We start from the raw sequence: 20410 nt of genomic DNA, 5'->3' as shown, positions 1-20410 counted from the left end.
GCATGACCACTTCCACACTTAGGTCTACTACACTATTGCACTGTGACGGAAGAATAACAATTCTTTAGGTTTTGACAACCACACACCTTTTTAAGATCATAGTGATACCAATAACTGTCTGCTTTGAAGAGAACCACAACTTCTATATTTAAAACAATGAAAAAAAACATTGTTGTAAATGCTGCTGGCTAATTGCTAACACATAACGGGAAAAGTTGTATGATGGATTTGAACAGATATTTGAAAACCATCAGTTGGAGAAACACATGTAGTAATGTAATAGTACTCACGTAAATAATTACTATTACTTATAATAATAATAATAATTGTAATAATTGTTCATTTTACCCTCTAAAATGAACAATTATTACTTCAGTCTACAGAGCAACTGTACAAAGTTTGATTTTCTTGCAAACACATTCACATGGGGGGATCCACTGCTTTCGCCTCTCATAACAAAAACATTGAGTAAAATGATTAGTTTGAACATTCGCTTTCACTAGTGGTTTCTCAACCTAAATGATAACAAAAGTGAGTAAGTATTTATACTTGGCTCCTTATTCTGACAACATAAAATTCAAGCAAATACTTGAAGACGCGTTCTATTGGCTGACTCGACGTCAGGTGACCAAACTCAAACGTCACGACAGCGGTTTGCCTTTACGACGCATGTCAGCCAGCCAATAACGGGGATCGTAATTCCCAACTAGTTAGTTGCTAGTGGGTTTTAACTTGGCCTCAAAACATTGTTTGGCGCTTTTAACTTGATATTAAGGCCACGGAGGTTGGAATAAAGTCGTGCTCACGAAGGAGATTTGGGGGGGGGGAGGGGGCGCAGAGGTGGGGGGGGGGGGGGGTCGGTGTTGCCACATCGCTGGAACACACGATGTGGAAAATGCGCATCATGCTCCTCGTTGCGTTGCAAATTCTCAGCGCCGTGTTGGTGACGGCTTTACCTCCACGATGTGACACGCAGATTCGAGGTAAAGTTTTTGTTTTGTTTTGGTTTGTCATTTTGAAGCGCATACCACTAATTCCATAACGCTTGCATGCTGCGTCAAAACGCACTGTGGATGTGTTTCCTGGCGTCCTCCTCGAACCTTCCAGTCGACTTTTACAGGTTTTGCACAATCAAAAACGTACCCCAGGTCCAATAAATAGTCAACAATGGACCGAAGGACTATTTCCTTGGCCGGGCTTTGGACGTCATGTTATACCTTACTTTGTATTATGTATTTTGGAGACTTTTTCCTAATTTCCGGCCCACAAAGTTAAAAAAAAAGAAGGGGAAAAAAAGCAGCCGTGGAAGGCGAAGTGTTCGTATTATATCATATTTCGTAATGTTTGGGGAGGGGTTGTGGTATTTCTTGCCAGAATCAAGTCGCATTGATATGTGAAGGATGAACAATTTGCAGTTCAAGTATGTAAAAAAAAGTTTTAACCAGAAAAAAAAACTGTATTTTTCAACACAACATTACAAATATGGCACTAAGATAAAAATCAAAGTTGGACAAATTACAAGCAGTCCGAAATTTGACTTAAAAAAAGAAATTAACAGTTGGTCAAGTCTTTATGTGAATAAAGTCATAATTATGTGTGAATTTCACAGAGAAAAAAAATATTAATATTGGATTTTAACAAAATCAACTTACATGGTGTCATGAAAGATAACTTTGAATTTTACTTGTAAAAAAGGTTTTGTAAGTCAAGTCAAGTCAACAGTATTTATAGAGCACTTTCAAACAGCCATCGCTGCATACAAAGTGCTGTACATGGAGCAATTTAACATGCACAATAAACAGTAAGACAAATCGGTAATAAAGGCGGTAGAAAGCACCAAACAGTAAAACCAAGAACAAATCTAAGTCATGCTGAGTCGAATGCCAAAGAATACAAGTGAGTTTTGAGGAGGGTTTTAAAGATGGGCAGCGAGGAGGCTTGCCGAATGTTCAGTGGGAGGTCATTCCAGAGAGAGGGACCAGCAACAGAAAAGGCTCGATCCCCTCTGAGCCTCAGTTTAGTTCTTGGTACTTCTAATAAAGTCTGGTCCACAGACCTGAGGCGCCGGGCAGGTGTGTAGGGGCGGATGAGCTCAGAGAGGTAAGGTGGCGCGAGATTATTCAGAGATTTGAAAACAAATAAGAGGATCTTGAAAATAACTCTAAAATGAACACCTTGTAACAACAAGGTGGTTTTGCAAGAGCAACCTTTTCATCGAAAAAAAACGCATGCTGCTAAAAAAAGTTGTCATGGTGTTCATTTGACAAAGAAAATGCATTCTGACTGCCTACGTGTCTTCCAGGTCACTGCAAGCCAATCGTGGAAGAAAAACGTGAGTGTTAAACTCTTCCGAGGAGGAGCTTTCAAGACATACAGTATTTCCAAACAATAAGTCACACTGATGGAATGTGGAGTAAAAAGCCATCTGGCCTGTGTCGCATTTTTCGATGATTCACGGCTGCAGGGAATGTTCACATTCTCATTTCCAGCAGCGCCAGGCTCATCTTCAATATACTGCATAGGGCATACAGCAGAACAATCACATAGTACACTGTTTGGCTCGGCTTTTTTACATGAGTTTGACATTCATTTTTTTGTATGACATAGCTTCCTAGACCTGCCGTGACACAAACTCTATTCGTAGCATATAATGACACACTCTTTTGGAGTGTGAGGTGGAGAAACACATACGACTTGTATGTACATCATAGTTATATTAATTTAGGATTTCTTTTTTTTTAAGTTGTCATTTTTAAAATAAATTTAACTTTGACTTTTGTTTTCTAAATTAAGTTCATTTTATTTATTTATTTTTAGCGGAAATTCATTTTATTAGTTTTTGGCGGGCGAAATGCATTGGGGTAATTTGTGTTTCTTAGTTTTTGTATTAGTTTTTTAAAAATATATAGAGTATTTGTCAACTGCGAGATTTAAAAAAGTCACAAAATACTGTCTAATAAATGGTTTACAATGCTGAATTTCACGTGAAACAATGTTGCCGCTTTTCCGTTTGATTTTGTACTCCAGCCAAATGCGAGGAGATGCAGCTGTCATACTGCGACAACATGGCATACACACACACGCTCTACCCCAACATCCTGGGCCACAGCAGCCGTCTGGAGGCTGAGAGCGGCGTGGAGTACCTCCTCCTGAGCGTGCTGGACACGCTGCTGGGCGGCGAGTGCCACCAGGAGGCACGCATGCTCGGCTGCGCCGTGCTGGCGCCACGCTGTGAGGCCGACAAGGTGTTGAAGCCATGCCGGCGCGTCTGCGAGGCCACACGCAAGCGCTGCGTCCACGCCTTCGAGGCCATCCAGATGGCCTGGCCTTACTTCCTGGACTGCGATCGCTTCTTTGTGGCTGAGGAGGAAGGATGCTATGACCCACTCCACGACCTCAACGGTGAGCGCCACCTTAACTGCATGGTTGCTCTTCATGTCCATCGAAAATATCCGCATTTGCCTGCAGAAACAGGAACGGGAATGGAAAGCCGGAAGGGACTACATGTCAAACCCAAAAAGTTAACGTCAAAAACAGCAGTGTAAGGATTATGGCATTGAATAGGGCAAAATGACAGTTGCCATGCAGAAAAGGAAGGGACGATCTGCAGGAACAAGCACTCAAACAAAAACAGTTCTGTAACAGGAACAGAAAGCCAGCACTAAATCAGAAATCAGCAGCAAAAACTGCATCGTAAGAATTCCATCATTAAATAGAAAAAAAGAACAGTTACTCTGCTGGAACGGGAACAGAAACAACAATGCAGGCTAAACACATTATGTCTGTCCCCCCCCCCCCCCCCCCCCAAAAAAAAAAAGCTGCAGAAGGATTATGAGCTGGAACAGTACAAAACGACAACTTCCCAGCAGGAACTGGAATGGGAAGAGAAAGCCAGCAGGAACATCAGTGTTCAAATAAACAGGTTCAATGTCAGGCTTCCGCAGAGCTTGCTGATGATATGATCATTTGAATCAGGTGTGTTGCAACAGGGAGACCTGGAAAACATGCAGGACAGATGCCCTCCAGGACCGGAGTTTGAGACCCCTGGTGTAGGGTAAACACAGAGCGTCTCAAAAAAAGAGGGACAAAAAAAAGAGCACGATAAGGGCTCTGACATCGAACTGTAAAACATCACAACTCTCCCGCAGGAACAGTAACTCCCCTCAAGGACATTACTGTAAAAAAAGAAAGATTTAGGGTGTCGAATAGTCTTAATTAGTCAGGAATAACTCTCCTGCAGGTGCAGGAACAGCCCGATGTCTGACAGGTCACTCTATGGCAGAAACAGGAAATCAGAAAAAGGACTTTTTCCTCAAAGCAGTACTATAAAATTTTTGACTTTAAATGGTCTTTATTCATTAAAAAAAGACAACTTTCCTACAGGAACAGGAACTTAGACTAAGAAAATTACTATAAAAAGAAAAACTCAAGAAGGATTATGCCACTGAATGTTCTTTATTAGTTGGAAAAAGGACAATTTTCTGATAGGATCGGCGAGTTTGGACTAAGGAAATTACAAAAAAAAAAAAAGCACTTAAAGGATTGTGTCAGTGACTGATCTTTGTGAGTTGAAAAATGACAATATTACCACTGGAACAGGAAATTAGATGAAGGGACGTGCTTAAAATGAAAACTAAAGATAATGACACTGATGAGTCTGCAGGAAGAGAAACAGAGTTGTCAGGAACAGGGATGGAGGCAGACAAAGAGCGGAGGCAAATCACATTTGTAGACAAGTGTATTTATTTGCCGTCCATTTGCAGTTTAATCAGTGCTCTGTATTTACTATGAAGTACAACAAAACAAACACAAAAAGTCTTTCTTGAAGTCTTCTTTTTGAAATGGGTTCCCTGGCATGTCTGTTTCACATTTAAATGTGTGTCCACTAATTGGAAAACAATTGAGAAAAAAGGGTCTTTTGAGCTCAGGGAATCGGGATGCTTCCAATTAATTTTTGTTGTTGCGGAATGTTCCCATCTGGCATGCACACATGCTTGTCTGGCTCCAAGAAAGTCTGAGCGGAATGCGAGATTTCCCCAGCCTCCCTTTCTTGTCTTCCATCTGTTATCACTGGACGCTTGTTTGTATTTCATTCCCATTTTGTTTTGCTGTCATGCGACCCTAGCTCAGCATTCAGAAGCATTCCAAGTCCATGGATAACTTTAAAAAATAAATAAATAAAAATGACCTACCGTCATTCTGTTTTTAAAAATGGTGAATTATTTTTTCATTTTTAATTTTTTTTTTAAACGATTTAATTAATGGAATGTATGTTACGCGTAGAGCATGTTTGACAATAAAGTTGACTTGAAACCGAAATATTACAAGTTAAAGTAGTTCTACGCTGAAAAAAAAATCCTTTACATCCTTTGGTGTTCCTTAATTTGGACATCAGCTGCTCGTTATTAATAGGTGTTAAAACTAACCTACAGTATATCATTTGAACATCTTCATTCAAGAGTAGAAAATGACACAAGGTTACCAATTTTTAATCATGTGCAACCAAAGGTTACCGGAAAGTACTGTTTTTTTTTCAGTACTACATGAATTGTTACAGCAAAGAAAATAAGAAATTTGCACTGTATAGTATTTTGAAACGAAAGTTGTGCAGTTATGAGAATGTATTATGACATCAAAAAATTTGCAGTGTTTTGAGAATAAAGTTGTTTTAAGTACCAGGCAATGTGATTGATTGCCATACAATTGAGCAACTGCTCTCAAACAGCACTTATTTATCATGAGGCTCATTAATATGTAAAGAAAATTTCACAGCTCTGTATTAAATATACACTGGTGAAAAGACATTTTTGTAGCCCGGCTGCGGTATTGCAGTTGTGAAAAGTCACCCTCTTCCTTTTGTGGCAGCGCAATCGGACGTTGACGACGACGACTACATGTTCTTGGACGTCCCACCGGTGGAACCCGCGCTGAAAATTAAATATACGTATCACTCCAACGCTCAGCTGAACAGCATCTTGAAGCGCACGGAAGAGGAATGCGCTGACATCGCCAGAACCTACAGCATCGGCCGCAGCACCGAGGGCAAGGAGCTGCTGGTCATCGAGTTCTCCGACAGCCCCGGACAACACGAGTTGCGTAAGTGCTCTCCTGTCCAAACCATCCAATCGGAATCCATCTGTGGTGTGTCGAAATGTACAGTACATTTTAGCGATGTACTTCTTTAATGTCGTACTAGCCGTCCTCTAACTAAATTCAAAGCTATAGCTGATCTCCCTAAACATTCTTTGAATAACTGTCCTCCCGGCAGACTTAGGTCAGACAATACGGCACCAGGATTGTCGAGGTTTTAACTCGTAAAAGTCATGCAGTGGTAAAAACATGTGTAGGTTATAGGCGGGGGTGCACATAATTTTGGAGTGAGCACCAGAGGTTATTGTTTGGTACTCCTTTTTTTTTCTTATAGACTCTTGGCACATCTTGACAAGATTTATTGTTTATATGTGTGGAGTTGTCATTTTAGTATAACTCAATAAACTGTTCTTTATCGTATTTTTTCGCACTAAAAGGCGCACCTTCAATAAATTGCTTATTGTAAAACTGCACACTGCATTATAAGACGCGTAGAAGCTACAATAGTGGCTGCGGTTGCACTATGCATCCACTAGACGGTGCTATGCTAAACGGAATACAATACAATACACCTTTATTTATATAGAGCCTTCACAACCGCTGCAGCTGTAACAAAGCCATTAGAACTGGCCACAAACATGGAACATATAAATACAAATGGCATAACAAAACAATAAATGAAAGACAAAACTTTTTGAAAGACAATTGATTCGACAAAAGGGTACCCAAACCTCACGGGCTCACATACACAAGGGGTATATCCTGAGTCGTGCTTGTCTCCTTCTTCCTTCGTTTAGTCAGTGGTTAACTATGCTTTTGGTATTACCTTCGCTTCATAATGGCTGCGCAGACCTCACAAAGTAGTTGTCTGTTTGACTGTGTGTTCTCGAATGCACATGTCCGTTAGGGCAGAACCCTTTTTAGGTTACAAGTGGTCCCTGCTAATAATTACCAATAGATGGCATAGGAGAGCACACGAACAGGGAAACAAGTCAATGGGAACTTTTAACTCATTGAATACCATCCCTTTTCACTGGAGCAACCCCCTCAATCCCTCACATTTTACTGAATTTTGACTGATTTGCAAGGCCCACAGAATTTTCTGTTCTATGGCTATATATACATGCAACCTGTCAAAAGAAAGGTGAGACTCTCTTCTTTCAGCAGAAAAAAGTGTGTTTCTATCTTTCTCCGTTCGTTGGCAATCAGCATTAGAAAACTGCTAAGTTTTATGGGAAAGGCCGATTTTCTGCAGAAATCCAGAGAAAATGAGCTTTTTGTAAAAGCATGCATTTCAAGCATCATTTCAAGTTTTACACTATTTTTTGCTTTTGTGGCAGCTCAATAATACCTCAATAATGTGTTCCTCCTACAAAAGAACATTACAAATAATGTTTTTGTAGCAAAATAATTTATTTGCACACAACAAAACTATTGAACTATGAACAAAAGTGCAGCTGTGGAGAAGATGGTTTTTGGCTTCCATCCAGTTTGTCACCATCGATTCATCCCACCACGTCCAGATGCACGACCTATAAATTATAGAAACATAAAAAGTTGCAAATATATCTTGCTGCAGAGTGAGGTACAATCATTTTATTTACCTTTCTTTCCACCACCAAAGCGAGGAGTCGTCATCTTTTGGCTTCTGATTGGACAATCTGTAATGTATAGAAGTATGTACAATTACCACTCTTTTATTTTTCTATTTTTTTTATTGTTGCTTTCCACTTACATTTCAACATCTCTCTCACACACACACATACATGCTCGCACACTGCTATTTACACCATTCATTCCACGTTGCTCAGCATCCAATTTGAAATGAAATGGAATATGAATTTAACACTAGTGGTTTTAGCAGAGCTGAGCGGACCAAATGTGTCCTGTTTTTTTTTTTTAAACCTATGGCGACATGCAAGTCAGCGCATATTTTCATCCACATCTACGAGACGCATCAACTGTACATAAATGATTAGTGTTACTGACAAATTTATAGTATAGCGGGGAATGTAGCGGTACATAAAAGTGACTGAGGAGGCATAAGAAGTGATGAAGTTTTGAATGGGAACTTGCAAGCTAGTCAGCAGTTACCTCCTCGTTCCAGCGGCTCTGGCGAGGACTCTCAGCTGCTTTCCGTTATGTCCGAAGGCACATATTCGTCCGACATATCGGGATCCAAATCGCTCTCCAATTCATCGTTTTCGCCGTCGTCTTTACGAGACGATTCCAACGAATCGCTGACGTGTGCCCGGCGTCGGCCATGCGAATCAATGCAGCCTCTTTGCCGTCATCGCTGGAAGTCGCCGGGGAGACGACTTGTGGGCGATGTGGGGCATCGGGAGGCACAAAATGCTCTGCCAAGCGATGATCGCTGACGTGGAGCAAGTTCATCTTCATCAGATGAACTCGAAACTCGGCGTGAGCTATGCGGGCTGCGTGTAGCACGCCATGTTTGTGCAGGCCGACGTTCGTTTGACGGGTGCCGCTTTCGATTAGTGACCGAAGCGTCATTTTCTCTTCCACACAAACACCATCTCCTTTGTTGTTTTGTTTCGAGGACGCTTTTATACTGAAAAAAAAAATCATTTTTAGTTAGTTATTTCCTTTTCTCCATTGTTGCTAGTTGCTCATGTTCCAATCCACTATCCACATACGCCCCTCCTTCACTGTACGCCCTTTCTACTACTTCTGCGGCGTGATCCTGGTTGATTTTTGCACCACTGCCACCCGATGGCCATTTTTCTGCTATTTAACATTGCCGTCAAGCCTAATCCTGTGGTGAGAAGTTGCATCGGACTCTCTTGCACCCTCCCCCATGAAAACACGTGATTGACGTATTAATACGTCATGGGGAGGGAACGGCTATGCGCTAATTGACGTATTTATACGTCAAAGGGTGTAAATGAGTTAAGAGAGTTACAGGCTCTTTATTCCAGGCGCGTGGGACTATAGGGCGCACTGTCGGCTTTTGAGAAAATTGAATGCTTTTCGGTGCGCCTTATAGTGTGGAAGATTTCTTTTCTAGTTTTCTAGCTGTTTTCGATTTCTCAGATACAATCATGTTATCAAAATAATACCGGATCAATCAAAGAAAGTTGTGTCCAGACGTTTCTTATCATCTTTACCGTGGCAACTCCTGGAATTGTTAGGTGATTCCACCGCAAAGAAATACACTTCACATTTGTTGGTCCTGAGCAAGTATTTTTGCGCAGTGGAGCCGGAGATGAGGTTCGTCGCCAACATGCACGGGGATGAAGTGGTGGGTCGCCAGATGCTGATCTACCTGGCGCAGTACCTGTGCTCCGAGTACCGCCTTGGCAACGAGCGCATCCGCACCCTGGTCAACACCACACGTATTCACATCCTGCCCTCCATGAACCCCGACGGCTTCGAGGTGGCCCTTTCCAACCAACACGACAGGAACAGCGGCGCAGACGATGACGATGAAGAAATGGTCAGTACTGTTAAAGGAATACAATGGGTCTTTTTCAAATAAAACCATGAAAAATAATTTTTTCAAAAAATGTCTGAATAGTATGAAGTAAGCATTTTTTTAATTGTGTAGAAATGAATTGACAGTTTGTGAACAAACTTTCAACCGACAAAACTCATTGTCGCCATATTTAAGAATTATAAGTCAAGATCAAGTCAGAAAAATAATGTTGTTTTTTTTAAATGAAAGTGTTACAAGGAGTCCCTTTAGTGGTAATTGAAATAATCACTGCCGAAGATACGTATTAAATACTTTTTCAGAGTCAAATTTCTGATGGGAACTCGTTTTCCATGAACACCTGGGCCAACTGCACTACTGTATTTTAATGTTGATCATTATGGTGGTCTTTTGATGTCGAAGGTTTGAGAACTACTCCACTACAGTTCGTGTTTTGTGTTCATTTTCTAGGGTCGCAGCTATAGTTCGACCAATGTGGGCAGGAACAACGCCCAAAACATCGACCTAAACAAAAACTTTCCCGATTTGACTTCCATCGTTTACAACCGCCGCCACCAAAAAGGCTATCGCACCGATCACATCCCGATCCCTGACCATTACTGGTTTGGCAAGGTACGGCACAACCTTGACCCATACAACACGTCTACCTCACTCACATGGACTCAACCTGTTATGTTTTCTGCTTGGGAATGCGACATCGGACAAGGTGGCGCCCGAGACGTACGCCGTGATGAAATGGATCCGCTCCATCCCGTTTGTGCTCTCTGCTAACTTCCACGGAGGTGATCTAGTGGTGTCCTACCCGTACGATCGCTCCAAGCACCCGCTGGATCAGAATCTGTTCTCCCCCACGCCGGATGACAAGGTTAGCAACTGTAAAGGTCGTTTTCTTCTCCCCGTGTGTGTGTGTGTGTGTGTGTGTGTGTGTGTGTGTGTGTGTTGTACAATTAAAATGTCTCATCACTGATGAGCTTTTTTTTATAAAAGGCTACTGGGTGCCCACACATATTGGATCATATATTCGTTTCTGTTTTGGAAATAAGGGGAATGAATGTTTTTCAGGTATTTAAGTTTCTGTCCAGAAGCTACGCCAGCACGCATGAAAGTATGTACACCGGGAACGCTCGCTGTGGCACAGCTTACTCTCACAGTCACAGAGGAACGGTGAACGGAGCACAGTGGGCCAGAAGCGCAGGAGGTGAGACAGTACCGGGCGCGGCCACCTGAGGGAGCTAAATTACCAAAGTTACCCTGCTGGGCTTCTCCGGGTTTAAGATAAGATAAGGAAACATTTATTAGGTCTCGCAATGGTGAAATTCCCGATTCACAGCAGCAAAGTTATGAAAGGAAGAAGTAGAACAACAAAATATAGGAGCTGCTGGAAAGGCAGCCACTCACGCGGCGCCATTTTGAAGTCAAAATAACAAAAATAACACAACACAACACATAGGACACAGACAGTCGTGCAATCTTCACCACTTTTCTGCATACACTTTGTTGTCTGAAGCAGTTACATGCTGGAGTTTTTTTTTTTTTGTCTGGTGGTTCAGGCATGCCAGATTTCAACTACCTCCACACCAACTGCTTCGAGGTGACCGTGGAGTTGGGGTGCGAGAAATTTCCACCTGACGAGGATTTGTTTATCAACTGGCATGAAAACCAGGAGGCGATGTTGTCGTTTATAGAAGCAGTAAGCAATCTTTGCCTTTCTGCTTTTCCTCTTTGGGTGATTTGAAAAAAGTGATAATACAATCTTCCTCAGGTCCATCGTGGTATCAAAGGCATTGTAAGAGATGCAGAGGGAAACGGAATTAAAGGTGCAAGGGTGTCGGTGAGAGGAATACGCCATGACATCATCACAGGTATTACGTGTTCGCCTGCTGTTTTTATTTTTGTTGTTTTTTTTTTGTACATGGTAAACCTGGTATGTTTTTTTTTTAATAGTTCATATACAGTATATTTGATTGTTGATTGTTGTTCTTGGTTAAGTGGTCCTTGCGTCACTTGCAGACAAATTCACTTATCCATTTTTAGCTTGAAAACACTCGTCCAGCAATTTTAGGAACCTCTTCGTTCTACCTTTGGTCAATGTTCTTTTCAAATTCTGCAACGCTCTCCAACAAATAATAAAACTACCCTCATTCATCCCAATGTTTAAAACGTTTGTGGGTGATATTGTACATGTGCATACCTGCACCTGTTTTCGTATGTTTTGAACCTTTTACTAATTATATGCTATATGTAATGTATTATGTAAATATGTAACTCTATAGTTTGCTTTTATTTTGTATTTCTGCTGCCTGCATTGCAAATGAGAATCTGTTCTCACTTGGCTTACCTGGATAAATAACGGTTAAATAAATAAACAGATATAGATTGCTGACTTCAAGTATGCCAAAAAAAAGAGGGGGGGGGAGCAGTGTCAAGTTGAACTGGAGTTGCTCAGCTGCATGCGACCGCAAGTTAGATTTTGAAAACTTTTTGTTGATTGATTTTCTCAAAAATTGATGTCCCTTTCTCTCTTGAAAAAGCTGAAAACGGAGAATACTGGCGCCTCCTGAGCCCGGGCATTCACATTGTGTCGGCCACTGCGCCCGGTTACAGTCGAGCGTCCAAGAAAATCCACCTGCCTGCCATGATGCACTCCGCCGGACGGGTTGACTTTTTCCTGGAGAAGGTGGTGCTGGAGCCCGAGGAGCTGGAGAAGGAGGAGGCGGCAATCGCCGCCTACCAACGCTTTGACCCCAATAACCAGTACGAACGCTACACCCAGATAACGGATGTGAGCGAAGGCCGCTCGGCGAGAGTGGAGAAGCCCTGGTGGTGGAGCTACTTTGTCCTGCCGGGGGTGCCGTCACCCACTTGGCTGCTCATGAGCCAGTAGCTCACATTCTCTTGTTTAACGCTTTGCTGTCTTGAATTGCCTAATTACATTTGTGCACCATTCAGCCACCTGTACAGCCGACCCTCATTTATTGCAGCTTCAAGAGTCTGCACCACTGGTCAAAATCATAGATATGTAGCGGGCGAGAGAGAGAGAGAGAGAGAGAGAGAGAGAGAGAGAGAGAGAGAGAGAGAGAGAGATATATGGGGGGGTACTTTTTTTTGTAATTCTACCCATCCTACGTGCTTTAAATGCATGGATTCCTTTTAAAACTCACCGACACTTATTAAAACACATTTTTTTAAGTATCCACAAGGGCCTGTTCACACTTTCTCGCTGTCAAGAAAGGGGACTACTGTACTGTATAACAGCACTTGAAGGAAAATGAAAAGACTCTCTAGCTCACACAGTTCTTCAAAATAAGAAGAAATATAAGAGAATGAAGCTCTCTATTTCACCAGATGGGGCTAACAGAAATGAGCATTGATCACGTGTGTCAACTTCATCATATTACAGATTCACAGTTGTGTTGTTGTGTTTATTTGTGAAAAAAGAAAAACAGCAAGCAAATGTTTATAGTGCCACGTTTGTCTTTGATTTGATAACAGAAAATATATCAATGCCATGTTTTCACAAAGAGAGGATTCCTTTGGTTGACTGCAACGTAATGACATCATTTCTGTTGAGTGTTGAGTGCAAGTTGAAGCAATAGAGTGTTGTTTTCCAACCAGGACACAACATGATTTATGGCTTGTGGTTACAGTGTTCAGTGTGCCATCAGTTGCAAGTCATGACTAATGCATTAGAAGCTGCCAAATTCTGAGTCCAATGTGAATAATGCTGATAAATGACGAGTGTTCAAGCCTGAACATCCTTAACGCTGTATCGCTTGCGACCACAGTGCGCATGAGCGGCCCACATCACAGTGAAATGTGGTTTAGTGTTTCGATTGTTCTGGCCTTTTCTCGTCATGCCGTTTCCTTTTTCGTATTCCAGAAAAAAAGTAAATTGGATACAGTATTATTTTCCAGAAAAAAAACACTGTGAAAACAAATCATATGACTTTTTGACTCAGCATTTTTCTGTTATCCATCATTACTATTATTAAGGGGGCGCTCTTATGTATCCACCACTCGCTGCGGCTTATCCTGGTGGGAAAAAAAAGCAGCGGCAAACAAGAACCAGTACTGTAGAAGGCTTTTGTGTTTGTGATTGCTAGTCGTCATAGTGAAAAGATTGTGACAGAAAACACCGTATAACATTTCACGACAAAAATCAATAAAATATACATGTTTTTGAATTAATTATTCACAAACCCCACGGCACGTCTACGTCTACGTTTGGTTATTAAGGATTAATTAAATATTTTTTCGGTACTTAATAGGTAAACCAAATAATAGCTCTCATATTGCAATAGTTATCATCATATGTGTCAGTGTTACATGCAGAATATCATCATAAAAGATTTCTAATACAACCTCAAGTGACGAAGTGAAGTCATTTATTGTTACACATGCTCTAGTCTCGTCATTGCTCAGCAGTTTTGTGATCGGGTGATATGTCTCCTTCGGCTATCCGTAGCAGAAGATGGCGGTGAAACCCTTCATCTTTCAGTAAGGTGAGCCGCGACCCTGTAATATAATTAAAGATTACTCCACTTATGATGATATAAAACTATGTTGTGATAGAACATTTATATTTATTCCCATTTTATTGATATAGTGTGTTTTTAAACTGAACGAACATTGAAAATTTTCAACATTTCTACAGAATGTCCGTTAAAGCGATCAAAAGCGGGGTTGGCTTCCAAGCGGGGGGCCGAATTTTAGAATTTTAACAGTAGTTACAAAATGGAGTTCGAGCATTCGGTTAGAATTTATGACTTTGGGTTTGAAATGGAAGGAGTAAACGGAGTGTAATACAATCCATCCAACAACCCTTCAATATGGCGGATGCGTTTTAATAATTCTAGTTGGGGCAAGCCGTTCACGTTGAACGTACAATATTCAATTAGTCTTATTTAGGCATACCAAAAGGACTGAAGCGACGCGTTTTAAGATCATTTTGTCAGGTAAATTCCTCAGTTTGTGTGTCTTATGAAAATAACGTTTGGGGCTCAAAGTGGCTCGAATAATGACTACAGTGTATGTTTCATTTTTCACGCGTGGTCTAATAAGTGCCCATGTTGTGATATTTCTCATTTGTGGAAATGTCCCAAAAAATGGGATGCAAACAATGAGATGATTTAACAGTGTTTTTGTTTTAATTAACTGAAGACCATAGTAAAGAGAGCGACTTGGAAGGAAGGCCCAGAGGTCTCAGTTGTCCGCCATTTATCCTCGGCTAACGTATAAGTGGTGGAGACACAACTTGTTACCCCGGCTTGATCTTCGTATCACACCAGCCGCCACTGGGAGCCTTGTCTGCGCTCATCTCATCCAGCGCCCCCATTTTGTGGCCAACCACATTGAAAATGACACCGCAAATAGGGCAAAATGGTTGAATACTTCCTCCCTAATTTTTCTTTGTGTTATTCCAGAAGCTAGGGGACAATGTGGGGTGTCACGTGACTGCTGTATTCGGCTCCCAAGAGAAGATTTTGAAGGGTAAGAAAACAGAGATCTTGTGTTTGTAACAAAGAAAAGTGTTTGTAACAAAGAATACTTGTCGACACTGGTGTGAAATTCATTCGCTTTGCGAGAATGAAATTCTATCATTCCAATTTTCTGGCCCATTTATGTGCCCTTTTATTTTCTTTTGGACACTCAAACAACTGTTTGCCTGAATGCAAACAGCGAATTTTGCCGAATAAATCTTCACAATGCCACAGAGCAGTTAACAGGACAATCAACAATGCAAGACAATTAGGATGGCTGACTGGCAACTCGCCGGCAAATTACAGAAAAAAAGCATTTTGGTTGTTAAGTGTGTTGCTATGGTTCTATCTCTGAACCTGGGTGGGTTGCGTTAAAAAATGAAAATATGCTTGAACTAGTTTTTGCCCTAAGTATTACTTTAAATTTATTACTCAAAAGATGGTTGGCCAAGTTTACCTCACACTTGACCTTTAATACTGTGATGTCACAAGGAAAAATCCTTCGTGTTGAACTAAATGTTATGAGAACACATTTTTTCATAGAGAAAACCTTTTCATACTTAACCGTATCATAATAAAATGTCAGGGTATGTATTATAAAAAAATACTGTAGCAGTTTTAGGAGGACAAAACAAAACTTGATCATATGAAAGAACATGGCAGCTAGCTGCTTGGAGCAACTGCGAGCCGGTAGCAGCTGGCCGAAATGTGGCAGCAAATGTCGGTCCGAATCAGCACACGCTTCTCAGGGTTCCTTCGGCCAAGTCCCGGGGCCTCTCGTTTTTCCTGCCCCCTTTTCTCAAAAGCAGCCGCACTTATGGGCGTGACAACTTTGAGCACGAGTTAATCGCCCCGAAAAAAAACCCAACCCACACACATACACAAAACAACACCCAACATTAGCATAGCCGGGAGGAAGAAGTTTGTGTTACAATGAACCGAGCAGATGACACCACGCTCATACCAGTTTTTTCATACTTAGCTCATTTGTCACTGGAAATTTTAGCATTTGCGTCGTATTGAGCTGATCATTCCGATTTCACGAGGCTTACATAGGCTAATCGGCCGTGAAAATGAGGCAAAATGGATTCCACTGCAGTTGTGATTCATTTGAGTAAATTCTACATGTTTGAAAACTTGATAAGTTAACAAAACCTTTATTTGTCTCACAATGGAGAAATTCTCAATTTACAGCAGCAAAATTATGAAAGGGAGAAAGTCGAAGACCGAAAGTATATAAATAAATATAAATGTAAAATCTAAATATAAGCATATTAAAAATGGGTGAGTGGGGGTCAGTCCAGGTTTTCAGGACCATCTATTCAATAGCCTGACAGCAGTCGGCAGGAATGGGCAAATTACATTTATTTTTATAGCCTCATGCATACACAAGGCAGATCGAAAGTTCTTTATGGAGGCAAATAAAAAAAAGGATGTGAAATAAAAACATGAAAATAAAGGAAAGAAATATTTTATGAAACAACTAGTATTTAACGTTACACTAAAAATATTTTACCGTTTTGATAAAAACCTTTTGAGTAAAATCTGTTTTTACAAGAATAGCTCAAAAGTCTTGTACGGTTTTACAGTAAGAATTAGAGGGGCAAGTATTCATAGATTTATCGATTGTCAAACATCTTATTTTACTCTGGAAAACAATGATCAGCATTTTTGCCCCTCAAAGCACTAACTGAATCACTATCAGTTTGTGGATGTTTTGCAGTCGATTTGAAATAAGGGGATAGAAACAAAACGAAAACATGTTTTTATCCGATTCAACGACAAAATAATCATCAGATTAAACAAATATTAAATGAATCGTTAGCTGCAGTCCGATTTAAAAACGCAACGCAATTTTTATGAGACAATACGTCTACGGCGCAACGTGTAGCGGGCGGCGGTTTCTGCAATCGGCAGCGTGTGGACTCTGACAAGAACGAGTCAGAAACAAACACCGTTGCGCTGGCTAATAAAGGCTATTAGGTACTGGCTTCCTCTTCTTGTCATCATCCATCATAATTACACTGCCGTTTCTTCACCTTGCAACCATTTGTGGTGTTAAGATCAAACAGTCGCGCTAACGGAGCGGAGCTAATCTGTAGCATGTGTCGCGTTAGCGGTAGCAGCTTCTGCCTGCGGCTGAAATGCAAAAACAAGCTTTGTCAAAATTTGCAGCTAAAGACATACACTTGGTACAGTCTGATTAACATCGTGTTTCTGTTGCCGTGACAAAAAATGTTGAGTTATAATATTAGCATTCCTGTCAAGCTATGACATAATTCTGGTGGTATATTAATTCTCCCCCCCCCCCCCCCCCCCCCCCAAAAATGTTTGTTCCAATCACTTTGAGTTGGGCAAAGTCAGACTTTGTGCCTCCTGGTCACATGTTTGTCAGTCGATAAGCGTCCATTAAGAGCGGCTAGGCTGTCAAAGCAACCTGTGACCCCCCTCTCCTCTCGCCCCTGTGGAGCCCAACTGGCCTATGATGTCCGTATCAATATGAATTCCAGCCTCCTTTACAATTCCCACCGTCCATTAGTGTCATGTATCAGTTTCCTCCCATGTGCTATCGATTCCCGTATGTGGGCTCGTCTTAAAAAATCACCTCGCAAGCGCTTCTGCAGTCCCTTTCATGAGCAAGCGGCAGTCAATTGTGTCGTAGTAGAAGTAGCGTTAAGCGCGTTACGACAATATTTGATCACGTATTGGTTTCGCAGCAATGGCACACAAGCATCAGATTTCAATATTTAGGCTGTCCAAGTACGTACAACTTACTGTTATTTTGATTTGCGAGTGGTAGTTAGTCTTTTTATGAGGATGATTTTGTTTTGCTTTGTGTCAAACCAACCCCCTCAAAATTTATCAGAAATGCCATTTTTTGCACTATCTGCCCTCATTCTTTTTCCACCGTGTCAGGTTTTCATATTAATAATTTGACAAAAACAATAATACCTGTATATAATAATATATTTTGTTATATTTCTGAATTAAGGGTTAGGTCATTTTTTGGGAACCGTCAGAGCTCTATTTGTCCTTCAAATTTGCTGTTGACCAGCGTTATTAAAAAAATGTGAGAACAGTCACAAGGCGCTGCTGTTGGCCACAGCTCACGCCGAGACACTCACAAACAGACTAATCGGCCCACCTGACTCCGGGTCCTACTGACGCTCCTTAGGCCACACCCCTTAAAGGCTCACATCCAGCACACAGCTGCTGCAGTACATACAAAGTTCTTTCTCTTTTGCTTTGTTTTTATACAAATGTGCTATTTTTCCTTTGTTCATTTTTGATAAGCATTTTTTCTTTTCAACGGGGCAAATGGACTTGATATTGTAAACGTAAGCCAAAGTTAAAAAGATGAAGTTGGAATATTCTCAGATAAATGTTGACGTTGCAAGAGTCAAGTGCCCAGAATAAAAGCGTCATTTTATGCAGGTGAATGTAATTTTATGACAGCTGTCACACATTTGGCCACTTGGGAGGCCCTTTGGGGATGAGCACGGTTAACCTTTGGCCTCAGTCATGTTGCCGCCACACGCCCCTTGCATCTGATACACCCGGGTTGTAATCCCTCAGCCCTCATTCAATTTACAGAGAGCGTCTGTCACTGCAGACCACAATGTCCACCACAGCCACGATCAATAAATCCCCTGAAAGCCGGTAAAGAAATCCGTCGTCCCCTCAGGTCCCGATCTAGTTTCGTCTCCTAATGAATGGGCTCTTGTTTAGGATGTAAAGTGTCGTGTCACTCATTCCCTTTGAATAAGCTGCCCTCGAAGCGCATGCAAATGAGCTCCTTCTCTTGCCTCTTCAAAATCAGATGACACCTTTGTACAGTACAGTTGTCAGTGCAAGCACACTGTGAAAAGAAAAAAAAGTAGAAATCGACATGAAAAATGTTGCACAAGAATCCAGATAGTCATAAAAACATTACAAATACTCCAAGAAAAAAAGTTGTAACTATGCTTTGAAATACAGTCAAGTGGTTCTGTTGTGAAATGACCCGAATGGAAAAGTCGATTCCAGGGTAATTGTCGTAATTTTAGAAAAAAATCTGACATAAAATTACAAGAATGAAGTGACAACGAATTGAAGTGTAAATGACTCAATGAATGTTGTAATTTTAGAGAGAGAAAAATAAGCCTTGAAATAACAAGAAGGAAGTCATCATGTTTTGAAATGACTAGCATTGAGACGTAAATTACAGGGAAAATGTTGTAAGGTCACGAGAAATCATAAAGTTCCAAGAATAAATTTGGAACATCTTAAAACATAAACTCAGTAAATGTCATTTTACCAAAAAAAAACCAAGGTGTAAAATTACAAGAATGATCTCATAATGTTTTGAAATAACCTGAGCGGAAACGTACATTACAAGGAAGATGTCATAATATCTCGAGAATTCGTAAAATGGCAAGAATAAATTTGGAACGGTGTGAAAGTTCATTGAAATGTAAATTTCTGGGTCAATGTTGTAATTTTTGAAGAAATTAAGATGGAAAAATGACAAGAAGGAAGTCATAACATTTTGAAATGACCTGAATTCAAATGTAAATTGCAGGCAAAATGTTGTAAAGTTGTAAATTACAAGGTAGAACTGGTGCATTATCATTATTGTTATTGTTGAATGTTGTATTGAAAAAAGCCACAAAATTACAAAATGAAGTCATTGCATTTTAAAATATCTTGAACCGAAATTCAAATTTGAGGAAAAATGTTGCAATATTCCGGCAATTACAGTAACTAGTAAAGTTACAAAAATGAGCTTATTCTGTTATGACCATCAAGATGGAAAGAATAAAATATGTGAAATTGCAACATTTAAAGGGAAAAAAAGATTAAAAAGAAAACGAAATTATGAACATAACATTGGAACACGAGAAGGAAGTCACGCGGATACTTTCCAACATCTCAATGACATAAAGTCTTGTCAGCTATGAGCAATGAGGGCTGTGTTGTCACTTACTTGTAGTGCTGAATTGAAACCATGCGGACAGCACTGCTTGGCCGGAAGGGGGGGTGGGGTGAATATCAACCCTGAATGAGAACCACACAAGCTTTGTAGCCTGATAGAAGCAGAGATGTGAATCTGGCGTCCTGAATTTGGGGTCCTTTTTGATCATTTTTAATGGATTTGTCTTCAGCTCTGACAGATGAAGCTGGGGGGTAGGGATGGGGGGGGGGGGTGGCAGCGTGAGACACAAATTGTGTCAAAGTGTCCGACAGCACAAGCGTCAGGAAGTCTGGCGAGCAGCTAAAACCCCCTCCGACGTCAACCTCCACTTGTCTCCAAGCCAAGCGCAATCACCTTTCGTGATGCAACGCACTAACAAACAATATGATGCAGTCACGTTTGTCTGTCACGTTGGCCGATTGGTTCAGATAT

The 20410-nt window shown here is 40.9% G+C and overlaps 1 protein-coding gene and 2 long non-coding RNA genes across 3 annotated transcripts in view; 2 read left to right on the top strand and 1 right to left on the bottom strand.

Annotated features, from left to right (window-relative positions):
* The first annotated feature begins 852 nt into the window (after positions 1-852).
* On the top strand, positions 853-13911 carry LOC147209107 (carboxypeptidase Z-like). The gene is made up of 11 exons (XM_086104715.1): positions 853-983; positions 2303-2332; positions 3028-3402; positions 5866-6096; positions 9306-9547; positions 9995-10156; positions 10251-10409; positions 10607-10742; positions 11095-11234; positions 11307-11406; positions 12076-13911. Exons 1-11 carry the CDS (start codon positions 887-889, stop codon positions 12426-12428), a joined length of 2025 nt encoding a protein of 674 aa, XP_085960841.1. The 5' UTR covers positions 853-886; the 3' UTR covers positions 12429-13911.
* On the bottom strand, positions 7483-7741 carry LOC147209108 (uncharacterized). The gene is made up of 2 exons (XR_015100171.1): positions 7695-7741; positions 7483-7622 (listed from the first exon to the last, which is right to left on the bottom strand). It is a non-coding gene; the product is annotated as an uncharacterized LOC147209108 (long non-coding RNA).
* A 1056-nt stretch (positions 13912-14967) lies between the features above and the next one.
* The window catches only part of LOC147209104 (uncharacterized), a 27793-nt gene continuing 22350 nt past the window's right edge, over positions 14968-20410 (top strand). The window contains exon 1 of the long non-coding RNA XR_015100170.1: positions 14968-15034. This is a non-coding gene — a long non-coding RNA (uncharacterized LOC147209104). The remainder of the gene's footprint in view (positions 15035-20410) is intronic.

The sequence above is a fragment of the Hippocampus guttulatus genome, chromosome 2 (assembly GCF_054856545.1).
Source record: "Hippocampus guttulatus isolate MCC_2025c chromosome 2, RoL_Hgut_1.0, whole genome shotgun sequence".
NCBI lineage: Eukaryota > Metazoa > Chordata > Actinopteri > Syngnathiformes > Syngnathidae > Hippocampus > Hippocampus guttulatus.
The sequence above is the reverse complement of the archived record's forward strand: the minus strand, read 5'-3'. Positions and strand labels throughout refer to the sequence as shown.

What these genes read in the sequence shown, in the direction of transcription:
- LOC147209107 (XM_086104715.1), top strand. Translation starts at nt 887, where the DNA reads ATGTGGAAAATGCGCATCATGCTCCTCGTTGCGTTGCAAATTCTCAGC. An exon ending in ACGATGACGATGAAGAAATG is followed by an intron (nt 9,548 to 9,994) that starts GTCAGTACTGTT and finishes TTCATTTTCTAG; the next exon opens with GGTCGCAGCTATAGTTCGAC. An exon ending in CCCCCACGCCGGATGACAAG is followed by an intron (nt 10,410 to 10,606) that starts GTTAGCAACTGT and finishes AATGTTTTTCAG; the next exon opens with GTATTTAAGTTTCTGTCCAG.